At 41.1% G+C, this 24,747-nt stretch overlaps 1 protein-coding gene across 3 annotated transcripts in view; it reads right to left on the bottom strand.

The window, feature by feature from the left end:
* Positions 1-187: 187 nt before the first annotated feature.
* The window catches only part of ATXN10 (ataxin 10), a 64,472-nt gene continuing 39,912 nt past the window's right edge, over positions 188-24,747 (bottom strand). The window contains exons 10-13 of one of the 3 annotated variants that reach the window (XR_014548634.1): positions 12,341-13,853; positions 1,550-1,661; positions 1,189-1,284; positions 188-552 (exon numbers count right to left, since the gene is read on the bottom strand). Coding sequence is in view for 1 of the 3 variants with exons in the window: in XM_083615816.1 (XP_083471942.1) it covers positions 362-552; positions 13,790-13,853 (255 nt within the window). In the remaining 2 variants the exon portion in view is untranslated. The remainder of the gene's footprint in view (positions 553-1,188; positions 1,285-1,549; positions 1,662-12,340; positions 13,854-24,747) is intronic. The other 2 variants (XR_014548635.1, XM_083615816.1) reach the window with 2 other exon arrangements.

Below are 24,747 nucleotides of genomic sequence, written 5' to 3'. Positions count from 1 at the left end.
CCCACCCACACCATGTTCCCCAAAGAAGTACTTCTGTCATGTCTGGATGCAACCTCAATCTGTTAGCCACCATCCATCCTCCAACCGCTTCCAGACATCTAGCAGCTGTGAATTAGTTTGGTAGATACATTATACTTTTAATTAATGGAACAAAAGAGTGAACAAATTATCAGCCAGGTATTCATAATTTGGGATTTGCAGTTTATTTGGTACTAACATTTTATACAGTCTAGGAAGGTTTAAAATTAACCTTTGATTTTGGTAAGAAATAATGCCAACAATCTGGTTGAGAGTCTATTTTATACTACATTGGTATCGTATCCAGAGCAAAACAGATGAAAACCATTCACACTGCAGTTGCTTATAGATGTGGTGTCTTTCCACTGGATCTCAAAATCAACTTCTGATCTTGTTTCTCAACTTTCAATCCCATCTTCTCCAGGACAGAATTGTCAGCCAGTCCCTGCTGCTCCATCCGTGCAATGAGTTCTTGGTTTCTTTCATTCTGTTCCGTGAGGTTGCGAATTGTATATACTGCCCACTGGCTTACAACTGTTGAAAAGAGTTAAGGAATTTATCCCATGTTCATTTCCAGTTTATGTATATATTATGCGGCACATGTTACAAATACTTGTATTTCAATAAATTAAACAGACTGATTAAATCCATATTGTCATTTACAAAAGTCACTTTAACCACCCAAAAGTCTGTGTTAAGGGAATGTCAGTTCACAGATATCCGAAAAACAGGCCATGGTCCTGTACTCAGCTACGTGTATGCCACTGCTATGAAGGACAAAGTAGAAGCCCTCATGACTATGTACAGAATTATAGTTAAAATCAAATGTGTGACCAAAATATTCAACATGAACCTAGTATGGAAGAAGGTTTAATGCAGGAAATTAGGTGTAAGAAAAATGCATCCAGACCAAAATCTCCCCCCCCCTTATATTTTTAATAGCATAAACATAAACATAGCCTGTTAGGTCATGCCAAAGGCCCAACTAGTCCGGAACTCTGTTCCCAGTGGCGAATAAGATGGCAATGGGAAGCCTGCAAGCATATTTTCCATATTTTAATATGTTCTATCATGTATACTTATATTTTAGCATTATTGGTTGTACTTTGTTTATAATATTTAAGTTATTTCTTGACATGTGTTGCTTCTGCAAAATGAAAAACGAATTACCTTTTTAAAGTCACCAAACTATAACTACTGGTTTTGGAAAGACACTTAGAGCTAGGATAGCCTGCAATGATCCATTCCTCTTTCATGGTGGTCTCCCTTCAAGCAAAGTTTCAGGCAAATGTTAGATCCCGGTTTAATAATTTCCATCATCATCAATAAACTACATCCTGAGCATTCCATTAAAACTATTTGCTTAAATGCTGCAAGCAAGGTGTTATGTCACAAAATGTAATTGCTCTCAAAAACACCTACAGAGGAGACAAGGAATTCCAACTCTCCATGCAAGAACAAAATGCCTGCAGGGCACCAATTATTTGCTACATGTAGCTTCACATACAAGAGAAAGCTGTGCATAATTTACTCATATCCTTCATAGTTTCTTGCTAAGTTCCACATGGCCATTCACCTGCAGGGCATAAGCAGAGCTGTCTGGAGTCTGGGTGTGGCAAAAATACCAGTCAAAAGAGTGAAGACTAGAAAAGTATGGAGGAGTATTGGTCAACATGGACCACTGCTGTGTATCCCATGTAAATTTAATAAACAAGAAAAGCCTAGTTTGAAGTTGGATCTTTGAGTATACTAGACTACTAATTTTTATTGTGAATTCCCTCTAACAACCTCAGACCAAAGCATGAAACACAACTGTTTATGACCAGAGATTTGTCCTAATTAATGAAATGAGGAAAGATAAGTAGATGGATATAATGCAGAGGAGGGAAACAAAGACAGCCATGTAGTCTGGCAGTGGAAAGTAACACAGTGCTAGTTTACCCAAGCTAATGCTATTTTGGCAATATGTTAATCCAAGAACAGATTTGAAGCAGAGCTCCACCGATTTTATTCACTACTAGCACAGAGAACATGAAGACCTTTTCAGAGAGCTGTACCATATTGTCAACTTGGCAAAAATGGAAAGTGATCAATGGGATCTCCAAGTGTCACAGATTCTAATTATGGTCACATGACACTCAGCAGCACATTATTAGCATCTGATTGACTTGAGTATAGCTTTCTGGAAGAAAGAATGCTAGGAAGTTGTTTCTTTAAAAGCTCGTTGCAATGTACAATTGACTGCTTTTAGTATGAAAAATTAGACCATTGAGGATATTTGCCATGTTAGGACAATCCAAAAGGGTTTATTGCACCCACAATATAAACATGAGTACCAAATACTATAGTTTTAATTATAAGAGAGTGACCCAGACTTGCAGCAGCAGGGCTTAATAGAGCGATGGAGCCACTGTCCCATCCACAGTCCCACCGCACATATTGGCTGGGGTGGAAGGGCAGGAGCCATGAAGAAGGGATGGATCAGACTTGTTGCCATCACAATGGCAGCAGATCCCTAACCAGCCCAGTTCTGCCCTGTCCTGAAACACTAGCAGAAATGCCACCAGCAGTATGGCAGACACATGGAGGCACTTCTTGATGGACATGCCTATGTCAGTGCATTGGGGCCCTGAACAGGGGCTCTTAGTAACTAAACAAAGGGTTGGAAAAAGCAGGTTATTGTTTTAACAGAGCATTTTCAAGTTTAGTGTATTCTGTATGTGTTTATGCCAATAAACTTTTATTTTTTTAAAAAAGACCACCATGTAGAGAACATCAGCTTCATGAAGTGGCCTGCTAATTAAGTCTTCAAACATTTGCAAGGGCAGAGATCTTAAAATTAAATTACAGTTAAAGTATACTGCTGTAGAGTGTGATTGAACAATACAAGTGCTATAAACAAAACAAATCCATGATATAAATTATAAAGTGTCACATGGCTTCTGTGTTTGTCATATCCCCCTTTTCCTACTACCAGTATATTGCCGGCTTGGGGGAAGGTTTGTGTGCTGTAGCCTGCTCACAGCTCTCTCCTTCCCTAGTGCACTCTCGCAATGGAGAGTCATGAATATGTATGATTGCTCTTAACATGCTGAGTGAGCCTGAGACTTCTGGATGGCTGGGTGCAGACCTATACAGACTTAAGTGTCACGAGAGATTAAAGCGAGTCCCCAATTAATATTCACATTACCCTCTTGTTCTTACCCAAAAGACAGATAGAAAATTGAACATATTCTGAAGTCCATAATCCGACCAACACTTTAAGCACTTTATTGTATAATCAGCCTTAGAAAGAGAGTGCTTCTGAAGTTTCCATAGTTACTACAAATAGGAGCATGAGTCCATTTGTTGCCAAACCTCACAAAATAAAACAAAACACAGCAATCACAGTAAACCCAATTTTGCAGGTTTGCTTTACATTTCTAGAAAACCATACAAATGCATAGCACTGCAGCATGCAGAATCTTGTTAATCATATGACAAGGATCTCCTATGAAAAAATATAGGAAAGCCCCCCCCCTAAATTAGTTCAGTTCTGTGTCTTCAATTACAATTTTACATATTTCACAGTAAAATCCTATGAATATTTACTTGATGCCAAGTCTTACTGATTTCAATTAGATTTTCTCTCAGATTTTGCACAACCCTTCCATTGCATTCCCAATCTCAGCCTATAAAGCACTAAAGATACCACTTTCCTAAACACTCAGTTGAAAAAAGAGAGCTCCTGTGTGCACACGCACGTGCAAGTGTTTGTGTTTTCCAAAAGAACTGCAGCTTATCAGGCAACCATGCAGTTCCCCCATCCAGATTGAGATCTTGTGCTAGTTTCCCACTGAAAATTTTGTGCTCTTCAATGTTCACACTGCAGGATCTTAGAGCACAAATAGCACCCAGGGAGGGGGTTGGTGGAAAACTTAACCAATGCCCCCACATGGCCACTCTTCCTTTAAAATAAGAGCTGGTGTTAACTATACCTTTAATTTAAAAAGTGTGAGATACAGTTTGGCTCCAGTAAAAAAGTGTAGACTGGCAGAGGGTGGTTAATTGCCTGCTGTTCCCCTTGAAATGCTCCCCAAATCATTTTTCTCACAGCTGGACTCCAAGGACTGCTCGTTTTTTCCTGCTCCAGAGTGTAGGACCTGAACCAATGGAACTACAGTGGTACCTCGGGTTACAGACGCTTCAGGTTACATATGCTTAAGGTTACAGACTCCGCTAACCCAGAAATAGTACCTCGGGTTAAGAACTTTGCTTCAAGATGAGAACAGAATTCGTGCTCCAGCAGCGCGGTGGCAGCAGGAGGCCCCATTAGCTAAAGTGGTGCTTCAGGTTAAGAACAGATTCAGGTTAAGAACGGACCTCCAGAACAAATTAAGTTCTTAACCCAAGGTACCACTGTATAAGAAAGGAGATTTCCACAAAAAACCAGGAAGAACCTTCTGACAGTAATAGCTGCTTGATAGTAGCACAGGTTCCCATGAGAAGTAGTGGGCTCTCCTTCCTTGGCGGTTTAGAAGCACAGCTTGGATGGGCACCTTGCCAGGTATGATCTCATTGAGATTTCTGCCTTGCAGGGGGTTGGGCCAGATGACCCCTGGGGTCCCTTCCAGCTCTATGACTTAAAGTAACCTAGGAGAACCAGTGGGTGCCGTTAGGATCAAGCTTCCACGCCCTTCCACTGATTTTGTCCTACAAATGCTGCCCCGCCCTGTTTTCCTTAGCGAGCACAAATTTGGGGACATTCATTTGCCCATTAGTTTCACACTCAGCAGGGCTGATGTAACGTCCAGTCAACATGAGCCGATTGCATACATCTGTGAAGGCAAATGAAATCTTCATAATATTGCAAGGGTTAAGGAAGTCCTAAAAACAGCTCAACCCAGCACCTGATACCACCACCAGTGAGGGGGTGTATGGCATCCCCTACCCCCCAGGGCACTTTTATAAGTGGGTGGGGCAGGGGCAGAGTCCAGCACCCCAATGGCTGTGGCCTACTGGGCAACAACAATAATAAATGCTCCTGTTGAAACAGGAACTGAAAGTTTATGCAAGCAAATGGCTACAGGTGATGAAGGTGAATTGAGACTTAGCCACACAACATGGCCAGTTGGACAGAGTCACAACTCTTACATCCACAACTCCTTTAGAGGGAGGGAGGGAGAAGGAATTAGTTAGGCCTGCTTTAAACTGCAGACTGGCCCAATGCAACAAGCCGGAACTTGCCTAAAGATCAGAATACAACTTCGCAGTCTGCCAGATTTTGTGATGTGGTTTCAGTGTTTACTAAGTGTGTACAGAAATCCACATTTTATGTAAACATAATGCACAAAATGCATAATTTAATGGGGAAATGCATTGAAAATAATCGAAAAATGCAAATTTTATATAAAAATGTGTATAAAAACCATACAATTTGAAGGTGGAGTTTTAATGTGTTCTTTAAACACACACACACACACACACACACACAGAGAGAGAGAGAGAGAGAGAGAGAGAGAGAGAGAGAGAGAGAGAACAGGACAGACCTCTGAGCACCAGTGAAACCGAAACTGTTGCAGAATTAGACTGCTCAATCCCTATTTAGAGGACATGGGCTCCATTTTGTGGCTGAAGAGTGCGAAGGCATATTGATAAATGAGAATGTACCCTCCCCAGACATGGAAAATTAAGAAGAAAAGCTGACAGAGCAATGCCCGTCTCCCACACAGATTAAAGCCCCAGCTCTTTAAAAATAAAGGAATTAGGCACTGAACTGACCTCCACTGCAAGCAAATGACAGCCAAAGTGCACATGGAGTAGATCTCCACATAACCCATTTATTTTCCGTCTTCCAGGAATTTTTCACCCAATAAAAGCTTGTGCCTGTTATTGCTACAACTCCCCCCTCCAGTCTTTGTCTTTTCCTCCCTATGACTTAATTATGTGTTGTGACCTCACAAGAACTCAGCCTAGGGAGAGAAGTACTTCCAAGCGTGCACAGAGTGCTTTTGCCTCACCACTAAATAACTACCCCAAACTTATACCTCCCCAAAACTCAGAAATCAGCAGGTTGGCCTCCCTGGTTTCCTTGTTCTTTCTCTCCTTTTTTTATTCCACAGCAAAAAAAAAATCCCATTTTGCCTCGAATCACAGAGTCACCGAACTACAAGGTGGGTACAACGACAGCATTTGGCAGAATCCTAGTTATGTAGAGCTGCCACAAGTGTATTGAATATAAACAGGTAAAGGAGGGGACACAAATGCAACCTGAAAGTTGGTACAATTGGAGATGGGGGGCACATTACATTTTAAAGTGCTTTGGAACACCTTAGTGTTTTTAAGGCTTTTAATCTTCACCTAAGGCAGTGCCTAAGAAGCGCAATCTCCTAAGGCAGGCGCTCTTATATCATGTGCTTAAAAAGCAGAATGTCAGCTCAAAGCAGTGACTTGTGATTATTATTTAAAAAAAAAATGGAAGGAGTTTCATTATTACACCTTAGGACAATTACCGTATTTTAAAGCTCACAAGTAAGGCACCTATTAGGCTTTCTTTGAAAGTCTGTCAATTTATAAATGTCTACTTTTAGAAAATAAAACTTTTTGTAAAATAAAAGCAGGCACCAAATTCAAATGTATAATGCTAGCTTGTATGTGGCACATACATTCTTGCTACAGAGGCTGCCCATATTTTTAAGTGACGTTTTTAATAGAAACCTATAATTTATATGCAACTAAAAATCCTTTGGGTTTAAAAAAGGAGAAGAAGAAAAAATCACACTCTTGGACAATGTAAAGCCAAAAGCATTCCATGCCTAAGATATTCAGTTTTAAGAGTTATTATATATCTATCTCCAGATGGGAACATATGCAATTAATTGTCAGTGTTTAAACACTGTCATGAAAATCCATGGAATCAGAATAACTGAATGTGATACAACATGCAACAATGCATTTTACACTCAGTTGCTTTATCCAGAAATATGCAGAGTTGTGAAATGTCACTTTAATTTATTTATCTGCCATCAACACTCTCTACCACCTACATAAACATGCCAGTTGTGCAAAAATTCTTAACAAACAATATTTCGGTTCTAGTGGGACCTACAGCTAAACGTGGCTGACGATTCCTCACTCCCTGTTACAGCCAGCCAGCCGTGACCTGTTAGGACCGTGGATTTCAAACTTTTTCCTTTGGGCCACACTTTCAGAATAAAAATCTGCTCGTGCCACAATGAATTTTTAATTGATAAGATATACATTGGAAAACAAAACACAGAACACAGCTGCCTTAGAATATGATCATGGGGCATCTAGGAAGCTACCTAAGAACAATTCCTGTTCACAACAACAGGTCACGGAGAACAGTAGAAGAACAGCACATGCTCTTGCTCTCATTTTGAAAATATATCTATCCACACTCCGCAAATAAATAAAACACATTTTGATACAATACTATACTACACTGCACTGAAATGCTTTAATTTTTCTTTGATTGTCCCTGAATCTTCCTGCCACATCCTCTCCTGTTGCCCCAGTGTGGCGGTGGTGGTGCACCTTTTGAGAACCACAGTGTTAGGGATTCACACAAATCAATTCCCTCTCCACCCGTTTCCCCTTTCCAACTAACATGGAGCATTCCTTAAGTGCCAGGGTTACAACCAGCAGGCTCTGTCCACATTTGGCTGTTGCAGGATGTGGGGATTCACTTTTTGTATTTCTGAAAATCTTGGTGCTCTCACCTTGCTTCTCAGTGCTCCCGTTTTGGTTCCAAAGCAATGAGTGTGGGGGCACCAGCTTTACCATTAGGGCAGGTGATAGTAAAAGAAATGAAAATATTAAGAGGGCTTTTCTTTTAATGATAGTGTAGGGTTTTATTAAAATAAATTGTAGGTTCTCACAATTCCTTCAATTTTAGCACTACAATACACACCAATGTTATGAAAGTATGCAAATATACAAATAAAAAATAACAAGTAATTCAATATCAAGAAATGGCAAACATGGTATAGATGTTCTGCCAGGTATCTTTTATAAGAATTTTTTTCTGAAACATTGATCCCCATATGGGCAGGTTGTTTAACAGCATTCTAAGAATGGCAACAGTCCCGATATCTTGGAAAGAATCTATAATAATGGGTGTTTACAAAATGTGCCACAAGTTTGGGATTCTTAACTATTTTTTAAATAAGGGAAATCTGACCTTTGTGTTACAGAACTATTTTTCTGTCGCATGCCTACTAGTGACACAGAATTGGAACATCTGTGTATCTCTCGTTGAAGACAGAATATATGGTCTACTGCTGTATCAGAAAAAAATTAAGAAAGAAATTACATGCATTGTATAATACAAATGATGTAGATGATTTTGTTGAAATACGGCATCCATTTAAAAAATACTTTACTGATAACCCTGAAGAATGGCAGCTACCCAAATCGCAGACTGGACTTTGGTCAGTCCTGGAGGTGGGAGAGTTGGAATTTTGTTTTTGTATTTTTTCTTGTTTTTTTGTAATTGTCATATACAGTCATACCTCAAGTTGAATGCGCTTCGGGTTGAGCGCGTTCGAGTTGCGCTCCGTGGCAACCCGGAAGTAACGGAGTGCGTTACTTCTGGGTTTTGCTGCTCGCGCATGCGCAGACGCTCAAAATGACATCACGTGCATGCGTGGTAGCAGCAAAACGTGACCTGTGCACGTGCCGTCGTGTCTTGCGTTCCATTCGGGATGCGAACGGGGCTCCGGAACGGATCCCATTCGCATCCCGAGGTACCACTGTATTGGAAATTAAGAAAACTATATTTTTAAAAAGAAAGAAATGTCAAACATAATCAGGGCCAGGGAAAGGTAGACAAAGTGCTAATACTTTTACCTAAAATGAGAGTTTGTTTATATCTTAATGGAATGAGAGAATGAAGTGAATCTATATATGTTTTGGAGGTAGAAATAAACATTAGCAAGTAGTAAATCAATTGGCCCCTCTGGCATTTGTTGACCTTAATTATTAAAACAAATGAAATGATATTGTTTAATTACAGATAGATTGGGTGAAAGCACAGTTAATTTCAAATAATATTGTTAATGTATAATTATTAGCATGCTATTTCATACATTTACATAAAATTAGTTGTATTTGATGAATCAAGCAGTTAAAAAAAAATATTAACCAGCCAAAACATTCCTTAAAATATATGTGACCAACCATTTCTGGGCCAAGGGCCTTAGCTATCTCTCTGGGGGCTGCATACCATTAGCTTTTTCTTTTTTCTTTTTTTTTTACACATTGTTAAAAATAAAAACAACAACAACAACTTCTTAAAAAGAATGGGCACATTTGGGGGAGCACAAAAAGCTTTTGGCTTCACAGTATCTCAGTTAGACATCTATCGGAGCAGTCAGTAAAAGCATTTTTAATTAATTTTTTTATTGGGGGACTGGGGGGGGCAGCAAAATACTTTCTGGGTGGGGGAACCACAATGGTACTCAAATATTCGAAGAATTAATACTAGAATGGTTCTCAACTAAGTTATGAACAAGCCTACTAGGTTTCCAACCCACAAACCAAATGCAGCCCATAGAAGTGAATTGTGGCTTGCCAGGGGCTTAGCAACACTGCTGCTTTTGCAATCCCAGATAGGCAGCAAACAGAAAAGGTTTCATAAGCCCCTGGTGGGGCTGGTGCGTACTATGTTTGGTTTCGAGAGTTGAAAACTGTGCATGCTTGGCTTAAAATCCCAATGTGAAAGCTAAAACTATCCCCATTTATTTTCCCTTCCTCAGCAAAGAGCCAGTTTGTGTCTTGCAGATGCACTATATTACATCAAATGTATTATTTTTGTTATTTACATTATAATTTGTAAGAAACAATATAAACAAATGAATATTTTTCCCCCAATGGGTACAAATCTATGAAAACATAGCTGTTGTCAAATAAAAGTACTTGTAATTCATATTTGATCACCATTTTAAAGCTACTGTATTCTATTAGTTGTCTGTTTTGTGGCAGCTACTATAGTTCACTCCTTCAGAACTTAATCACATCCCTGTTTTTTGCTCTCCTCAGCAGCATGGATTGTTTTCACAGCATGAGGCCCGTCTCAAGCTACACTTTTAAATATGAAATGCTCATCGGTTTCCCCAAGAAAGTCTTTCCTGGCATGACACAAAACAAACTGCCATTGTTATAGACCATAGCAACTTGATTTCTCCTAGATTTAACCTGAGGTTTCATAAACCACAATTATACTAACCGTTGCCATGAGGTCAAAAGTATTTTGAATCTACCTCTGAGATGACTGTCAGACTGAATATAATGACAGAAAATGTTCTTCAAATGGGTATATGTAAAAATTAGCTCGCATTTATATTTTCAGTATTTTATCCAAACTAAAGGGTCTGTATGTGTGGATCAACCACCGCCATTGCAATAGGAGAGCATAAGAGAAACCACAGGTTTTCCTTTCACAAACAATGCCAATTTTGTCTCCTAAGTAGCCAGTTGAATGATCACCCAGAAAGGCAGCCCTGCTTTTTCCTCTTCAAATATTACCGACATTTTGGTCGCAAGAGTACTTGCCAAGCTGATGTTAACATAACACAGAAGCTTCACTATAAAGGTCTTTGGAGTCAAAGAGCCACTTATTTTCATCAAACGTTAAATGGCATATTATCATCAGAACCTTTTCTCTCTACCTAACACAAGAACTGAATACAAGATCACTCAGACTACACTCCTGTAATTATCTGCTCTAAAGTCGTTCCAGGGACTCCTATGGGACTACTCTACAGTAAATGGCCCCTGTTTCTCCCTTCTAATGTGGGGAGTTTTCTTTTTAGAAGAGGTAATCCATTTGGGAGGAAGCTGGTTGCAACATAAATGAAATTTTTTAAAAATGCATTGCATTTAAAGTTTTACCAACATTTAACAGACAGACTGGGATGAACTGGTGGAATAAACACTGCACTGCAGGAGAGTAGGGCTCACTTTCTAACTCAACTGAAAACTTCCTTTGCACTCTGAGGCAAATTCATATAATTTGTGGCCCTCATAGTATCCAAACTGAATTCAGCTCAGTGCCTTTGGTCAGAAAGTTGGATAGTTTAGCCACTAGCCTCAATTGCTGCCATATGTAGAAAGCTGGGAGATTTGTCATTACTTATTTATAAATGCATTTATATACACTACCCTCTCAACAACAAAAAATCAAGGTGGTGTACAACAATATGTGTATAATAAAATATAAAAACCATGAAAAATAGAAATAAAATGACAGGCTAGTCAAAAGGTTTTAAACAACTGCATAGGCCTGTCAGAAGAAAAAAAAAAGGATTCAAGAGACATCTGGAAGTCAAGAAAAGCCTGCCGTATCTCTGCTGGAAGAGGGTTCCATAGCATGGGACTGGCGGTACAGGCAACCCCCCGTTTGCAAGGGCCTGCGTTCCAGGTTATTGCAAACGTCAGTGGTAAGGCATAAGCCCGTTCCACCCTGACCCCTCCAACTGAATGCATGCAAAATGGTTGCTGCCTGCACTAAAGACGGATTTCTGGCTGAGGCCTGTTGGGCATCTGAAAGAAGCTACCCATAGAAAAAATATTCGGTATCTACAGCATATATTGCAATAACAGAATTCACAATGATGTAGGACTATGAATCCGTTTGAAATGTTAAATATTAACAAAAGTGTGTGGGTGCATACATATACGTATATGTATATGCATGTGTGAGAAAGGCAAAGATAAGAAATAATATTCTAATTCATACAAAGATGGTGCTTCTCCTTTTATTCCATCATTAGAATTTATTCACAAGCCATACTGGTAGTACTACACTATGTAACCAATACCACAAAGTATTCTCCATCCTTGTAGCATCTGAAGAGCAGTTAAACCTCTCTAAAGTTGCCACAAGAATTCTATCCGGAGCTAAACCCAAAACAAATTTTGGGAACTCTCATATGTAAAAAGTTGAAGATTTTTCAAGGAACTGCGTAAGAATTTTGAAAAAACTCACTTCTGAGTAGTCCCCGGATTTCACTTTAAGCAACATTTGGGATAAATTTCAAGTGGAGCATTCAGATGAACAACCGAAGAATTCTGAAGGAAGTCAATAAGACTCATGAGATTTCTCAGGATGATTTTGCTTATTTCCTCCATTTCTTTCATGCCCATGATTGTCTCTTACTGTTAATTTTCCCTTCCCTTTTATTCTGGGATTAAACCTAAATTTTTGTGATATCATTTTGAAGAATACAATGGATGCTAGGCTGAGGGCTTTACTGGCTAGTCATAATAATTAAATATTACACACAATATTTACAAGGCAGATTATTTACTGCATACTCACTTTCAAAAACAACCTCCTTTAACAAAGTTTAATAACCAACAGCCATCTTTCTTAGTGGTGGTTCCACTGGAATTTCTCCACCAGTCCTAACAACAGAAATATCTATTGTTCTTTCATCAGATAATACCAGATATACGAGTTGAAAATATTTTTTCCACTGGTCAGATTTAATAAGGTATGTAAAACTGATGAGCTGCTTACTAACTCATCTACCTGTTCATTTCAGCTGACTGGTCAGATGTCAGCTGAAGCAAAAGCTTCAAGACGAGCTACAATGACCAAATTTGGTTAGATTCCATTACAATCCGTAATCTAAAGTGACAACAATGATTCTGGGATATTCAGAAAGTTAGAGAACACGAGATAATGTTCAACCAGGCCCATTTGTTTTAAGACTAAAAATAATGTAGTTTCTCCACTTCAAAAGAGGCCATTTTTGTATTTAGTTAAAAGATTTAAACCTCTCTGTCAATTTGCTACTCCAGTCAAAAAAAAGCAGCCTCAGTGTTTTGTGTTTTACCCCCTCAAACTTGTTTGCATAGTATTTTATGATATTCTGATCTCATAATACAGTACAACATAGACAGCCAAAAAACACGCAGAAAAAGATTTAAAATATGTTATGCAAAATGAAAACTGATGGCCTTTTAATAAAAGTGTAATTATTCTTTTTGTGTTAAAAATTAAAAATTAAAATAAATATGACAATAACCCTTTTCTGAGGCAAGCTATAATTTTTCCTAAAATAGGCAGTAGAAATTATAATGTAGGTTTAGTACTGGTGGTAAAAGGTTAACAAATGAGTATACCAGAACACTAGAGTCAGCGGTCAACTCTGACAACCTGGGATAGAATCCGGAGGAAGTTAAAATAGGCCAATGCTTATTCTATATACACTCCCACAAAGGTTCCACTGGATTCAATGGGACTTTCTTTTGAGTTGTTATGTATAGAATTGCCCTTTGGGCAGAATAATTCTACGCCACGGTCCCATTGGATTGGAGTGGCAGGGACACCACTACATTCCAAACCCTGCCAACTCACAACAGCCAGGATTGAAGGGAAGTTTCCTTGCTCTTTGTTTGTTTGTAGCTCTGGGAATGGCTGAATGACCCAAGGAGCGGACGCTTCTATGGGATTTTGGATCCCAAGCTACCAGTGCTCTGCAACACCCTGTTTTGATGCTACATTGAACTGGCTGTTGCTTCTTACTGACCACCGACCCACAAGCCACCAATTGAGGGGAAGTGGGCTAGGACTGTGCTATGTCTCTCTGAAGTCTTTACAACTGAAGTAATGTTTTCTCTAGACGGGAGTTTTAAGATACTTTGAGGCACAAGGACAACACACGTTATCCCCAAAGCATCCACATCTACAACCCCACCTCCAGCTCAAATTACGTCAGAAGGAGTAATTATTTATTAATTTAGAAAGTTATTGAAAGGATACAAGGATTATTGTCATCAATGCTGCAGTTATCCAGGATCAACGGGATGCCATCTAGATCATAAACCTGTAAGAAAATAAAAAAATATTTTATAAAATATTTCTCCTAGGTGGGCAAAAATACACAAACATAACCCATTCCTAAATGGATAGGTTTTGTATATATTTATGCAGTGAGAACCATGGTTAACTATGATGTATGTATTCAAACACAATGCCTAATAATTGGCCACAATCCAATATTTAAAACTAATGATGTGAAGCAGGTTTGGCAAGGTGTTACATCTATACTTTAGGCCAGATTCAGTTAATGAGTTCTGTTAGTGGAATCCCATGCAAGGACTTCCACGAACAAAATGGTGTTTCTCTCCTCCCCTGGCTTGGGGAGGTTGGAGAACCCCCAGAACAGAGCACAGGAGAAGGCGGGGGGGAGAGAGAAGGGTCGTTCTGTTTGCCAAGCCAAAATCCTTGCGTTGATAGCAAAATTACCACAGCATGTATTAAGCAAACCCCTTCTGAAGGGGTTCTGATGTGGTGGCCTCTCAAGTGTTCTAAGCCAACTCAAGCTGCTTTTGAAATGGCCAAATCTGAATTGGAATAAGTATCATATTTGTTGCAAACCCCTGCCATACACACTCTAGAAAATATTTTAATTCCAACAGTTCTTTTATTGTAGCCTATTTATTTATCTCTATATAGTGCTTAAGAGATTTTTTATATATATTAAGCGATTCAGAAATTAAATAATCACTCAATTTCAGATTAAACAATCTCAATGCATGCACAATTAAAACCAAACTTGCAACTACCCAAAACATCACAATACACTATTTAAACTAGTCTCCTACAACGAAAGTATAGCAATATACTTTTACAACATTTGGATATGCCTAGGCATGCCAACTCTAGGTGCAAAGCTCTCTTTGACACAATAATTACCAACTCAGACAGTTTTCATTCCAGAAAGTATACATCAGAAGTAAGTCAATTTCTAATGGAGAGTTGGGCAACAATGATAAGTGAACACTACAAGGGTTTGTTTCATTTACATATAACAGGTCTAAGGATTCAGCATGTGATCTGCAGTGCTGTCAGTTTTAATATAAAAAACAAAGGCCATTCCCAACCCTCACTACTGTGAAATGGCTTTATTATTATTATTATTATTATTATTATTATTATTATTATTATTATCATTATTATTATTTTAAGGTAAAGGTAAAGGGACCCCTGACAGTTAAGTTCAGACGCAAACGACTCTGGGATTGTGGCGCTCATCTCGCTTTACTGGCAGACGGAGCCGACGTTTGTTCGCTTCCCTTTCTGGGTGATGTAGAATCATAGAATCATAGAATCATAGAGTTGGAAGAGACCACAAGGGCCATCGGGTCCAACCCCCTGCCAAGCAGGAAACACCATCAGAGCACTCCTGACATATGGTTGTCAAGCCTCTGCTTAAAGACCTCCAAAGAAGGTCGAACCAGAGCAGCGCACGGAAAGGCTGTTTACCTTCCCGCGGAACGGTACTTATTTATCTGCTTGCACTGGTGTGCTTTCAAACTGCTAGGTTGGCAGGAGCTGGGGCAGAGCAACGGGAGCTCACCCTGTCACACAGATTCGTACTGCCGACCTTCCGATCAGCAACCCCAAGCGGCTTGCTGGTTGCGTAGGCTCGAAACAGCTCGAAACAGCGCCACCCACGTCCCTTATTATTACTTAATCATGAACCAAAACAATACCTCCCCACCACAGGTTGGGGCAGGGCAGGGCTGTCATTAAATGCCTCCCACAATATACATATCACTCATAGCTACTATTCCCCGCCCCATTCCCATTTCCAATCACACTACATATTACAGTGGTTTAGAGAATTAGTTCCCAATCCAGAATCCTCCATTAAATTTCACTTCATCCGTGCCCTCACTGGGTGACCTTCTGCAGGCACCTCTCTCTCAGCCTTGGGCTTCCCTGCTTGACTCAGGCCTTGGTCAGTCGCGCATCGTGCCAAACTAGAGAGAGAGGAAAGGAGGCCTGGGCAAGAGGGAGCCCAGCCCCCTCCCAAGCCCGGCGCCAGAGGGAAATACCTGCCTCACCCAACATATATGAAGCACCGCTCACCTGCAAAGAGACAGTAGTGTCTTGGAGAAAGGATCAGGGGCTTACACTGCCTTGCTCCTTTTGATTAAAAAACAAATCCCCTTTTAGCATTTGCACAAGGAAGAAGGCAATGGTAAGCCTTGTTTTTGTTGGCACACTTGTACATGCACACAACTGTGTACAAACAAAAGTGTCTTTAAGAGACAAAAATTGTAGGATTTCTGCCCTGGGTTTACAAAGACAACTATAAACTGTGGCTTCCCTCTTGAAGCCTGTCACATGGACAAGCAGGACCCCACAAACAGGTGTTGTGCTATATCCCTGTTGCAAATGTTGTCTGATCTTGTAACTGAGGGCTTGGGGTGGAGGGACTTTGCAAAGACAGAAGTCCCTGCTCTAACTTCAGTTCCAGTTTTTGATGCCAAGTGAACCAGCCTGGACGTCCAATGAGCCACAGCAGCTTCCAGTCAGCCGGTTAGACTTTAGAGATGGGAAACCTGCTGTTATTAGCTTTATATGTGGGATATTGTCCCCACACAAAGGCAAGGTGCAAATTCATGTCTAACCCAAAGAAAGATGGGGCATTTATTCCCTGCTGTTTAAATATCTCAGAGCTTAGGGTACAGGCATGTTGGCTTATAATATATGGCACTGTGGCTTGTGGCAAACAAGTCTATTATTGGAAGCTACCACATCCTGCAAAACTGCTGAAATACTTGTGGCTCTTTTTCCCAGGGCATACATATGCTGGAATGGCAAAGGCTCTGATGTGACATATACGTCCCATACGAGATGGATGGCGTAAGTAGCAGAGATTCTTTCCCAGCCGCACCAGGAAGCCCCATGCCCACCCATTGAAAGCAAAACTATGATCATTGCCTCTACCATACTTAAAAATTGTGTTGCTCTACTGACACTATTAAACATTTAAATATATACATATGAGGGGAAAACTTTTTCCCTCCTGCAAATGTAATGAGAATTTTGACCTTTTCCCTGCGAAGTCTATATATATTTAAAGTGTTATTCAATAAAAGTGGCTGTCTACTGACACAATTGTATTAATGTCTTACATCAGATATCTCACTGAAATTTAAGCTGACTGTATTTATGTAAAATATTCGCATGTCATTAAGTTAAACAGAGCTCAATACACTCAAAACAAAGCTAGAAAATGAGTTCACACTCATTGAGAATATTGAGGACACCCTTCTTTTTCTTATTACTAACTTCCCCCATTCCTTAATCTCAGTCTACTGCCCATCTTCCCCTCTACTACTTCAGCATTGGCATAGCCAGGATTGTTTTTGTGGGGGGGGGAGAACCTCAGTTAGCTATGTATTTTTATTGATTTTTATTCATGTACTTCAGCATAATTCATAATTTCTCTCTTCTTCTTTTTACCTTGCTTGTCCTTTCATCAAGGAGCTCAAGGATGCTTATATGGTTGCTTAGTCTTCCTTTTGGTTGCTACTATTGCATATGAAAATGTGCATGTTAACCGCATTTACCTAATTAACATCACATCTAATCTTGCTCTCGCATTGCTCTCATTCATTCTTTGAAAAAGCATTTTTGAAAGCGTAATTTACTTGTGTGGATTTAGAAAACTAGCTTGAGCTTACTGGCTGCATAAACACTACCAACCCCATCTGAGACGACTGTGATGAGCATTATTACTGAGCACAGTAACTGAACATGAACCCTGGAAATCAGGGGGGCAGCACAGCTTACTGGGTAGCAAACCCTGACACAAAGCACGTGTTGGCCTTCCAGTTATCTAAGCCACTAAAGGACTGAGGTTCAGCAGGGATAAGATACTGTCCTGTTAGCTGGGGAAAGCAGCTGTTGGTTACAGCTAGACCTACCTGAATAATATTTCACTGTGTGGAATAACTCTTATTTCTTATACTATGAAAAATAATACAATGAGTTACATACATTCATGCATTAAAAATACATTTCAATTTTTTGGGGGGGAGTCAGCATTATCATCTGTAATGTTGGCAATAAGAGACTGGAGAAGTGACTTCTCAGGCTGCATTCATAAACACAGGAAAAAAGATGTGCTCTTGAACTATATGCACCTTACAGTTTTGTATTATTTTGTTTACATCATTTCATATTTAATTTTCGTATTTGAAAAAAGAACTTGCTCTTCACACAGCTTCAAATGTTTTGTAATGAGAATGTAAGAATCTACCATTCTAATAATAATAATAATAATAATAATAATAATAATAATAATAATAATTTATTATTTATACCCCGCCCCAGACACTCTGGGCGGCTTCCAACAAAATATTAAAATACAATAGTCTATTAAACATTAAAAGCTTCCCTAAACAGGGCTGCCTTCAGATGTCTTCTAAAAGTCAGATAGTTGTTTTTCTCTTTGACATCTGGTGGGAGGGCGTTCCACAGGGCGGGTGCCACTACCGAGAAGGCCCTCTGCCTGGTTCCCTGTAACTTGGCTTCTCGCAGCGAGGGAACCGCCAGAAGGCCCTCGGCACGGGACCTCAGTGTCCGGGAAGAATGATGGGGGTGGAGACACTCCTTCAGATATACTAGACCAAGGCTGTTTAGGGCTTTAAAGGTCAGCACAAACACTTTGAATTGTGCTCGGAAACGTACTGGGAGCCAATGTCGGTCTTTCAAGACTGGTGTTACGTGGTCTCGGCAGCCACTCCTAGTCACCAGTCTAGCTGCTGCATTCTGGATTAGTTGTAGTTTCCGGGTCACCTTCAAAGGTAGCCCCACATAGAGCGCACTGCAGTAGTCCAAGTGAGAGATAACCAGAGCATGCACCACTCTGGCGAGACAGTCCACGGGTAGATAGGGTCTCAGCCTGCGTACCAGATGGAGCTGATAAACAGCTGCCCTGGACACAGAACTGACCTGCGCCTCCATGGACAGCTGTGAGTCCAGAATGACTCCCAGGCTGCACACCTGGTCCTTCAGGGGCACAGTTACCCCATTCAGGACCAGGGAGTCCTCCACACCCGCACGCCTCCTGTCCCCCAAAAACAGTACTTCTGTTTGTCAGGATTCAACCTCAATCTGTTAGCTGCCATCTATCCTCCAACCGCCTCCAGACACTCACACAGGACCTTCACCACCTTCACTGGTTCTGATTTGAAAGAGAGGTAGAGCTGGGTGTCATCCGCATACTGATTAACACCCAGCCCAAACCCCCTGATGATCTCTCCCAGCGGTTGCATATAGATGTTGAAAAGCATGGGGGAGAGGACAGAGGCACCCCACAAGTGAGAGCCCAGGGGTCTGAACACTCATCCCCCACCACCACTTTCTGAACATGGCCCAGGAGGAAGGAGCGGAACCACGGTATAACAGTGCCCCAAGCTCCCAGCTCCTCAAGACAGTCCAGGAGGATGTTTTGGTTGATGGTGTCAAAGGCCGCTGAGAGATCCAGCAGAACTAGGAAACAGCTCTCACCTTTGTCCCTAGCCTGCCAGAGATCATCGACCAGTGCGACCAAGGCAGTTTCAGTCCCATGATGAGGCCTGAATCCCGACTGGAAGGGATCCAAATGGTCCGCTTCTTCCAGGTGTGCCTGGAGTTGTTCAGCAATCACCCACTCAATCACCTTGCCCAAGAATGGAAGATTTGAGTCTGGGAGATAGTTGGCCATATTGGCCAAATCTAAAGATGGTTTTTTAAGAAGCGGTTTGACAACCGCCGCTTTCAGTGGGTCTGGGAAGGCTCCCTCACAGAGAGAAGCATTCACCACCCTGCGAAGCTCATTGCCCAGCCCTTCCCGGCTAGCTTTTATTAGCCAGGATGGGCAAGGATCAAGGAGACAGGTGGTTGGTTTCACTCGTCCAAGCAGCCTGTCCACATCCTTGGAGGTAACAGATTGTAACTGATCCCACGTAACTTGACTAGACAGGACTCTAGCACTCTCCCACCCCAGCCCTGCTCCCACGGTGGAGTCTACCTCTTCCCGAATCTGAGCGACTTTTATCTGCAAAAAGTTTTTTCAAAATCACTGCAGGATGTAGTAGTAGGTGGTTCCGCTAAATTGTGAACCACCTGAAATAATCTCCTGCTGCTGTTTTCTGCAGATGCAATAGAGGCGGTGAAGAAAGTGTTTTTCGCTGTCGCTACCGCCACTTTGTAGGCTCGACATTGAGCTCTAACCCGTGTCCGGTCAGCTTCAGAATGAGTTATCTGCCACTGACGCTCTAGCCATCTCAGTGATTGTTTCATTGCCCTCAGATCCGTGGAAAACCACGGGGCTGCCGGGCCCCATGCAATCGGAGAGGGCGCTTTGAAGCCAGACAGTCAATGGCCCTGGTTAACTCCACATTCCAGCGGGCCACCAGGGAATCAGCTGAAAGGCCATCAACATGGGATAAAGCATCCCCTACCACTCTCTGGAAACCATTTGGATCCATTAAGTGGCGGGGGCGGACCATCCGAATCGGTCCCACCTCCCTGCAGAGGGGAAGGGTCTTTAAAGTGTTCTTTAAATATAGAGCAGAATTATGCTGAACCTAAACTTGAGTAGCATAGTTTCTAAGAACTCTCTGTTATACATGATAATTATTCTACGGAGTCAAAAAGATTTCCAATGTAGAAAAATCATTACTTATAAAGCAGAACAATATAATTCTATATAAAATATTTGAGAAAAGAATGTCTAACTTTGAAGGGTCAACTGCCCTTTAGTTTTAATTTTAGTGTTTAGCACATACAGTACTTAAGTGCCTTAGATAAGAATCAGGTCAACTTATGCAATCAACAGTACAGACACCTTACTTAATTTGTTTAAAATAGCGTTGAGATAAGAAAAGTTGAAGTGGTCTTTGTAAGGAGTGTATGTAATAGAAGATTTCTCTCTCTCTCTCTCTCTCTCTCTGCTGATCTCATGCTGAGGTTGCAATTCCCAAGATTCACTTGCAGACTGAAGCAGAGATCTCAGCACCACAACCACCCAAGTAGTGGCAACTTCCCAGAATGACACACCCTACATCCTATTGCAATTATGATTGGACTTTATTACAGTTTCCACAAGTGATCCACACACACACACACACACACACACTGCAGTGTCATTGCTGAAAATATCTCTTATTTGACAGCTGGATGTTAACCTTTCATAAAAAAACCTAATGGACTGCAACTTTAGTAATTTTTGCACTGCTTTTACATTTCCATCGTTTTTATAAAGGAGGACCAAAAAAAGAGAGACCTGAACTATATGAAGGGAAATAGCTTCTTGGTCCTCCAAGCTGTTCAACTGAATGGATCTTACTTAAGTAGCATATACATATTGGACAGGCTTTAATATGTTTAATATTTTTGTATAAACCGGTAACTTACTTTTGTGATTTATGCATCTATGAAATCTATATATTTACAACAAAGAATATACAATAACCAAGGTATGCAATGTTGTAGTACTTAAGCATTACAGTATAGAGATGACTGGAGCCTCAAGCGTTTCTGAACAGGGCAACACATGAAGCAAACTATCACTAGATTATATGCCACTTTTTAATGTCAAAGTTAAAGCTACCCAGGTTTCATGGTGTGTTTGCTTTCTCTAGAAACCTGGCAGCCTAGCAAAAACCAAAACAATAAAACCCTGCGGTGTGTGAAACAGCACTGATTTTTCACATCAGAGAAAGAAACAGTACATTTCTACCAATTACTTGCCCTAACTAATCTAGAAACTGATTTAATGGAAACCTTTAAAAATATTTCACTTCTTAAAAACCGTTTCACTTTTTGGTTGTGTTTCCTTTCTGCCACATCCACCAAACTGTTGGTCTAGAAAAAGAAAAATACTGCCCTAAGATGTGGGCCCTATGGGTTCATACAAACATTTCTTTCTTAACATTTGATGATTAACAGTAGAATGTGTGGGCTCATTCCACTGGAAACCATTACGCTTGAGATCATTGTGAGATCAGAGGCACAGCATTTCCCCCTTAAAAGGTGCAGAAGGCTCTTTATGGATGGTGGTAGCAGGGATTGGGGGTGGGTAGGGGGAATGGAAATCTTGTCACCTGTTCTGAAAGAGGAGAGGAAGACCCTACCATGACTGCAGTGTGCTGCATCCTCCACAACATCTGAGACAAGAGATGTACATCCAGATCTACCTAGCCCTGGTGCCAAGAGGGATACAGTGTTTGCAGACTACGTTCAGCATCCTCCTCCTCTACTGATTAAACCCAGTTTGTGGATGCCAATCAAAAATGGACCAAAAGAAAAACCACCAGTTTATCTGGGACTGCAATCCTCCTCTTCCCTATGGCCCAAGTGACCTCTTGCACACATCTTTGCTGGAAATATGCCTGAAATCAGTGCTATTTTTCTAGAAAAAGAGGAACTGAACATGAATGCCTCCCTCATTCTCTGAGAATGGCAATGGCACCCACCTGATAGGTGCAGGAACTGAGTTCTAGTGAGTTCCAGTTGAAAAAAAACCCTTGCCTGAAACACTTCTTATATGTACAATGCTGTCCCTATCATGGCCTTCCTCCACCACCCAGCCATGAGACATCTAAATCAAGGTGAAGATCATTCGACACATTTCTGAACATTGAGGAAGACCCTGTTGCTCCACAACATATCATTCTGTGCGTGCAAAGCATTAGCTAGCAAACCCCATGTGGGGAAGCAGTTCCTTCAGTGATAGGTTTCACTGATTCCTTAATTAGGCAATAGAAACAAAAAAGAAAATCACTCCTGATCCTGCTACAGTTGTGTGCTACTAGCGGACATGGATGGGAATGGGTATTTCCAAAAAGGCACACCTGACCTGTTCAGAGGGACCCAGGTGAGCCTATGCAAAGGGACCAGGGATAAACATTTGTATCTGTATGCTTACACACATAAGTCACCCTTACAGAATGAGGGCTGAAGTGGATTTTACTGTGATGATGATGAAGATAATGATGGTGGTGGTGGTGATTACAGAAATTATTTACAGGGTGTGTTTGACAGTTCAACCTTTCACTTAAGAATTGTTAGTACTGTATGAGGTAATCCAAGAGGATTTCATAGTTTCACCTCTCCCCCCCCCCCCCTTTCATAGGTTGATTTTGAGAACAATTACTCCAGGCAAATACAAACCCCACTGGCAAATTAAAAGATCCTATAACAACATTATCAGTATAATTATGCCCATTTTCTTCATGTCTTTGAGACTCCACTCTCTAAAAGTTTCAATTTAAATCAACATTTGTTCAGCCTTTAGTTTCCTCAGTACTTATACATCCAGAAATTAAATGAGGCAAGAGAACTGAAATCTAGCTGGACAGCTTGTTTTACAATTGGCCATGTGTCCATCACAACCCCCTGCATCTTCCTGAATAAGAATGGAGACATTGTACAGCAATCCCCTCTTCACCTACAAAGTATCACTGTTAATTCAGCAAGATTCCCCTTCAAACATATTAAAAGTTGTCGAAAGATCTGTCCTTATTAAAACTCACCAATTCTCTAGTCTCACAATTACAAATGAATCTTTTAAGCAAGTATTAGTTGGTTAAAAATCCAAGTTTTTTTCTTACATCCATTCTGTATTCAGACTTTTTAAAACACACACAGCTTTGGACCAATTTACACATTAATATTGCTATATATGCTGCCACAAAACTGCTTCCTTGTGATTTGCTCCCACATAGCAGCAATGGATAAAAACACAGAAAATGTGGCTTGTGCACATCACACGGGCAACTCCCATGGTGGATCAGGGCAGGGGGATATCTTGGCACAGCCACTTAGCCACTGACTGCATGCCATTTCTTGTAAGACCTTAGAATAAAGCCAGCATATATGTAAGGCAGAAGGTGCCAAGAATGTTCATCAGACGGAGGGGGATGCTTCTATTCCTGATAGAGGAGGATTCCCCCTACTGGAGACAGGCAGGGTATTTAGTTTGCAAGGTCCTCTCCAGAGGGGAGGAGTCAACCCCCTTCTCTCCCAGTGACCCTGCCTGCTCAAGTGATGGCTGGGCCTTTGTGTCTCTCTCTGTGTGTGAAGACAAACACTTGCCTGAGTGCTTGTTTTGTGTGGATTTCCCCTTTGTCTAGTCCTCTCCTTCGTCCTGTTTGCTATATCATCTTTCTGAGTGAGTTTTTTCACTCTGTTTTCCTGTTGTCTGCCTCCCCCAGCTTATTCATTTCTACTTCATTCTCTTCGTTTTCCTCCCCCACCCTGTTCTCTGGGGAGACTGTAGGGAGCGGCTGGATTCTGAATGGACTGCCAGGCAGGCACAGGAGGAGTCCACAGAGGCGACACAGGGCCAGGAGCTTGCGTTTCCTGCCTCTTTCTAAGAAAAGCAGGAACGCCATTTTGTTTCAGCAACTCAGCGTTTCTGGGATGGCCCCAGCAGCTCCTAGAGACGTGATTGCTGCACCTGTTGGTCTAGCAGTTTCGACTGGCTGCATTATCCCTGCACCTTTGGGTCCCAGTGCTAACTGGGAGTTTGAGCAGCTGCTGCAGTGTGCTCAGTCGCATTGCTTTCCCCACCTTTTCTCTGCGTCTGTGCACAGGATGACTGCGCCTCTGCAGGGCAGCCTTTCTCCTTGCGATGTTGGCACAGAGGAGATCTATGCATTTGGAGATTCCGGGCAAGCTGCCTTTGGTGATTCTCCAGGTTCTTTGCCAGAGCAGGTGAGCATGAGTAAGGGGGAAACCCCCCTGATTCTGAGGCCTTCCTTAGTTCAAAAAAATTCCCAGGATTGCTTCGGACCTCCTGTAGAGGAGGCACACAAAGAAGAGCCTCAGAGGATGATCCAAGGGTCCAAGTAGGTTTATACAGAGGTATGAACCTCATGCCCCTTAAGGTATTGTGGTCCTGAGCCATTTAAGGCTTTATAGGTCAAAAC

The sequence above is a fragment of the Podarcis filfolensis genome (assembly GCF_964270895.1).
Source record: "Podarcis filfolensis genome assembly, chromosome: 5".
Classification (NCBI taxonomy): Eukaryota; Metazoa; Chordata; class Lepidosauria; order Squamata; family Lacertidae; genus Podarcis; species Podarcis filfolensis.
This window is presented reverse-complemented; position numbering and strand designations above follow the sequence as displayed.